Here is a 6,000-nt window from a genome sequence, read left to right as displayed (position 1 = left end):
TTAAAATACATAAATTTTGATTTGCTATTATTAAAGATGGACTTATATAACATGGAATGCATGTGTGATGTATGGATGGTGCTTGTGATGTAGGGACTGGCCAATCACATTTTCCAGCGTATATATACCTACTTTAAAACATTATTAGTAAATAAAAGAAGGAAAAAAAACATAAGCAATAAAATAAAATATTAGGTACAAATTGATATTCGTCAATGAAGAGAAATAAAAGCACTGCAAGCGCACATGCAGTTGATTACATGAGAGAACAACAAATGCGAGTGCAGTTCATATTTATTACTATAAGCAAGTGACACTGCATGCGATCGGTAATACTCGATTTAACCAAACCGGACTTGACCGGTCTGTACCGTTTGGTTAGTTTATTAAAAGCTATTGAATATATGGGCCTCGTTATCAGGCCTAGCGCTCACATCCGTTGGATCTAGGGTTTAATTAGATATATAAACTCCCATCAAAGCTCGCGCCGCACTTCCATTGTTTGTTCTGTTACTCCTCATCAGAGCTTTGCGAAAATGGTTCAACGGCTTGTGTACCGGTCACGCCACTCTTACGCCACCAAATCCAACCAACACCGCATCGTCAAAACTCCTGGTAACGTTACCGACCGATGATCTAATGATGTAATAGCAAGATTGATCTAAAGAGATATTTTTTTGTTTCTGGTTTTGTGAAGGTGGGAAGTTGACTTACCAGACGACGAAGAAGAGAGCTAGTGGACCTAAGTGCCCTGTCACTGGCAAGAGAATCCAAGGGGTATGTATGTATGCCTTTTTTTTTTTCAATTCTTTGTCGGAACTCAGACATGATTGTGGTTAGATGTATGTCGGAATGAGACATTTAGTTAATGTTAGAACTTGTTTGTTTAAGATTGGAAAGATAGTGGAGAGATTTATTCTTGTAATCGTTTAGAATTTAGTTTTGGATGTTTTGTGTTTGTGTAGATACCGCATCTTAGACCTGCTGAGTACAAGAGGTCGAGGCTGTCGAGGAACAGGAGGACAGTGAACCGTGCATACGGTGGTGTTCTATCTGGACTAGCTGTTAAAGACAGGTAAGCTAATTTTTCTTATTAAAGGTTATTACATGAGTTCTTGAAATGTAACTAATATGTCTGCTACTACAGGATCGTTAGGGCATTCTTGGTGGAAGAGCAGAAGATTGTGAAGAAGGTTTTGAAGCTTCAGAAGGCTAAGGAGAAGACTGCACCAAAGAGTTAGATGACTTCTTTTTGGAGAGTTTTGCAGTAACATTACGAGAAGTGATGTGGGAGAGAAGGTTATGTCTTGTAAGAGAGATCGATAGACTTGAGTTTGGTTCACCAGATTTTTGTTTTTGTTTTAATGTGTTTTGACTTCAGTTGAGATTTTACTTTCTATGTTTGTGTTTTTCGGTTTACCATTATAATTCGTCTTGCCGATATATATTTGTTAATAAGCTCAGAAATATAAAATAAACATCTGAAAATGGCTCATTGGACAAGCTCATGTTAGGAGTTCGTTATTAGTTAGTTAGAGTTTTGATATGGATGTTTAAGTTGATTATGATAGCTCTATTAATTTCAAGTTGGGAAGTAATCACAATGCGACCTTGTTCGACATCTTCACTCCCTCAGCAATCATCATGCAACATTTCAATGTAACATTATATAAATGATGTGACAACACAGCAGACATCATCATCAAAATACATTTTCATCTCAAACAATAGGTTAAGGCTCATATCCAACAAAGTCTTTGCACCTTACCGCCTTGTCAAGGATGCTAGTGGAACGTACCTTCCCTTGCAGCGTGTTCCTAAACGAAGAAGATATTTGAATGTTCTAGTAAGAGGTCAAATATGAGATGAACTTGTTTGACTGTCTGGCTCAAAGAGTCCTCCAAGTTGTTCCATATTGGGCAGTGCAAAAATACAAAGCTTTGTATTATTAGATACTTACTTGGGCCTGCTTTTTGAACAATATGTACTAGGCCTTTAGCCCAATTACTATTGTTCATTGTGTAATTTCTGTTCAACAGTGTATATGCGTTCTTGCAAATTGCAACAAAGCCATTGACATTTTCTTCTTTTTCTTTTTTTTTTTTGCTAAATGCCATTGGCATATTGGCCAGTGTTATTCTTACAAACATCTTTTGGTTATTTATCTTTTTATATATGTAGTCTTGTACTAAGTACTAACACATCGGCGGAAAGAGAGATATATACTATTATTTTGCGGCTCGCAATGCGGAAAGATTTATTTCTTATTGACAAAAGAGATTTGGGTGTGTGTCAACTTTACGGCAATGTCAATGAAGAAAAGAAGAGGAAATTTAGTGTAAAGGATCGTGGCAAAAGACATTAGCGATAATAACAGATTAAAGGGAATGCATGTTCTAAAAGGCCTTCTCTCTTTCCTGTGCATTGTATCATTATACCTTTAATTTGGGTATATCATCATTTCCTTTTTATTTTGTTACTATTGTTATATAATTTTCGTGTGGATGATCTTACTAAAAGTGGGCTTTCAATACCGTGAATTTTGATCTAATGTATATGGTTTTTATTATGTGCAAGCTAAGATAAAGCGTGAAATTTTTTATTATGAAATGATAATCTTCGAGAACAATCAAGCCACTGTAAACTTGCATTTGATAAACAAACTTATGATACTCTTCTACAGTTTGTACGTTGATTATCCATAGTTTTCAAGGTAACTATCAATTCCGTGAGTAAACCGTGGAAGCACCGTATCCTACTGGTTAAGATTTAAAGACTTCTACATTCAGGTCTGGGAGTTCGAATCTCAGACTATGCAATTTATTGCAGATTACAGGAAATCCATGTTTCAAGTCGCGGAGGGAGCGGTTTATTAAACAATTATGCAGACTATAAAAGAAAGGCTTACAAGAGATCTTCAACATGGTGCAAGTAAATTTGGCCAGACGTGGATCTTCATAGGACGACTCAAATGATGCAGTTAGGTATAAGTCTTCATAAGACAGATAGTATTGTCAATTATCGAATCGTCTATGTAATCTTTTTCATATCATAATTATAAGATCAATAATAAATCAGCGTTAAGAAAAAAAAATCATTCATGTATTGCGCTCGACTATGTCCACGCAACACTGAACACTCTACTATGCTTAGTTAAAAAAAAAAAAAACTACAGTTCATAGTTGTCACAAATCTTCCCCTCATTGTATATTTATATATGTATGTTTTTATAACACCATATATCTATGTTATGCCTCTTTATCTATATATTTTGGTATCAAATATATAGTTCACAAATATTCATTGTATATATATATACACGTTATGCCTCTTTATCTAATATCATTTGACGTTTTTTTGTTAGCAGGGAAAAGTTTGGTTAGGCCCTAATCTTCTTATATGTCTGAAACCACCTGCTGTTAATATATGATGATATGATGTAAATCACCCCTCCCAACATAAATCAAATTAGGAATACAATAGATCCAATTCTTTACGTTAAATCACTAGTCCAGACACATCGTCGGTAGCATTTCAATGTTACATGACAACGACGACGAAAACTTCAAGTTTGGTATTATCTTTGATCATCATTAGCCAACATGTCTATATACCCGAATCCAAAAAAGGAAGAAGAAGAAATTGATGTAGATGGCCATCTGGTTATATGGTAGGGAATCTATGAAAACGGCAATTGTACATTTTACATATCAAAATGAGTTTACCCATTTCAAACAGAAAAGCAAAACCAGTTGAATTATTTCTTATTACCTAACTTAAAATTACGTTTTATGAAAACTCACTTTTGGTTATTTATTAATTAAGAAAGTATAATTAGCACATTACCATGTTAGGAAAATAAATTAGGGTCGTAGGTCCTAATATCACGGATGTTGTCGAACAAAATAAAGCATAAGATAAGAGATCTTTCTCTGTATAATGAAAATATTAGATTGAGATTTTTTAATAGAAAAAATGGGATATTATAAAGAGTATGATTCAAAGGTGACAATGGCACCAAGACAAACTAATTAATTATAATTGTATCAAAGGAAAAGTCATTAATGTTGGACCCTACAATACCCATTTAAAGGCAAACAATAATAATTCTCAAACATGTTATAAGAGTTATCGGTTGAATCAAATTATATAATAATAATTCATGTACTCACTTCCATTATAATCAGATTTGTTTATGGAATGTGGTGATTATCAATCTATAAATAGGTTTATCTATTACCTATAAGCACTGTATACAGTCGAAAGTTTCTTTTGCTGAGTTTTAAGTACCTTTTACAACTAATAAAGTTGTGCCTATACTAAAGAGAAATCTCACAAAGATCATCAAACCAGCCGTTACATTCTTTTCTTTATTTCCTTTAAAAAGGGTTCATTAAGTTCGGCAAACAACAAAAATAATCCATTAAATTTAACCATGTCCTTTTTCATACAAGACGTTTAAATATATTTTATATATGATACAATATTAATTTCTTTAGTAAAAAACGGCCACTATGTCAAATGCATTTCTAAAAGTTATCCACTTATTCTACACGAATTTTAATTCGATCGCATAAGCAAGTATGGTCAACATGATCTCTGTTTATGTCAATCAATCAACCTTTAGATACAATGTCAATATCTAGTGACAATCAACGATTCAAAATTAGTGAAACTTGTTTGAGTGGTGTTTGTTGTTATTTTATGCTGTGTCCCCTACCAAACATCGATGCTTCCTCAAAAAGAATAAAAGACATTTCGTTAAAATACACCACGATATCTTCATTATGTTGGAAAATAAGTGTTATAAAGCATAAAAGAACTTTCCATCAATGGATCAAGCTAGAAAGAAGGAATCATAGTAGCAGTAAACCGTAGACCATATCTTATTCAACTCTCACATGCCCCAATTTTGGCCTCAACCCAATCTTTGAATCTTATGTTAAACAATAATTACAGGAATATTAATTTGATATACTATAACATAAAATTAGATGCTTTGCTCGAGGAAAGGGGTGCACAAACGACCAAATCCACATATTTACTATTTATACATTTATTTATTCTTATCTGTTGTCGTTGGCACTTGGCCTATCAGTATTTTCCTATTTTCACTATCCAAGACCAACTTCATTGCGAATTTCTCAAACAATACCTCATCAATAAAATAAAAGAAGTATAAGAAAATTAGGAAAAAAATGAATTGGGGTTCTTATTTGAGATAGGATGAGATAGTCATGAAAACACCAGGTGCCATTAGTCCATATATGATTGGTTTATTTGTTCTAAGTAGTAAAATTTATCTAAACAAACAGTTAGATTAATATCAATATTTAGAGGTTGAGATCATCTATACGGGGATCTTAGGGATAGACATGCTTTAATAGGTTTGATGACAAATAGTATGTTTGAAATAAAGATCTTATGTTTTATTGATGAAATAGATGAGTATATATACTCAAGAACTTAAACAAGACCAAAGCTTAACGTAAATAGGAAAACCTAATTGTTATCCTTATCAGAAACTTAAATAGAAAACTTATCCTAAGTTATATAGGAGTTATCCTCCAATACCCCTCCTCAAGTTGGAGCATGTAGGTTGTTAATGCCTAACTTGAGAAGAAATGAATCGAATTCTTTACGTCCAAGAGCTTTGGTTAGAATATCGGCAAGCTGGTCATGAGTCGAAACATGAGTCGTTCTGATGACTCCTTTAGTTATCTCATCTCGTACAAATTGGCAAATGATCCCCATATGCTTAGTCTTTTCATGTAGGACCGGGTTAGCGCTTATATGTAGTGCTGATTTGTTGTCGCAGCAGATGAGCATTGGTTCCTTGTGTGTAATACCAAGTTCAGTAAGCAAATCTTTGATCCAGATAAGCTCCTGTGTTATAGCTTTTAGTGCTCTAAACTCGGCTTCAGTTGAAGAAAGAGAAACACAATCCTGTTTTCTTGTCTTCCACGCTACAGGGGACGTCCCAAATTGTACAATCATGCC

The 6,000-nt window shown here is 33.8% G+C and overlaps 1 protein-coding gene across 1 annotated transcript; it reads left to right on the top strand.

Annotated features, from left to right (window-relative positions):
* Positions 1-385: 385 nt before the first annotated feature.
* LOC103837036 (60S ribosomal protein L34-2) lies at positions 386-1,447 on the top strand. The gene is made up of 4 exons (XM_009113363.3): positions 386-615; positions 698-777; positions 966-1,075; positions 1,148-1,447. The coding sequence occupies exons 1-4, from the start codon at positions 537-539 to the stop codon at positions 1,239-1,241; spliced, it is 363 nt and encodes a 120-aa protein (XP_009111611.1). The 5' UTR covers positions 386-536; the 3' UTR covers positions 1,242-1,447.
* The last annotated feature ends 4,553 nt before the right edge of the window (positions 1,448-6,000 follow it).

Source organism: Brassica rapa, chromosome A09 (genome assembly GCF_000309985.2).
Source record: "Brassica rapa cultivar Chiifu-401-42 chromosome A09, CAAS_Brap_v3.01, whole genome shotgun sequence".
Lineage (NCBI taxonomy): Eukaryota > Viridiplantae > Streptophyta > Magnoliopsida > Brassicales > Brassicaceae > Brassica > Brassica rapa.
Note: the sequence above shows the minus strand (reverse complement) of the source record. Positions and strands in the feature narration are given on the sequence as shown.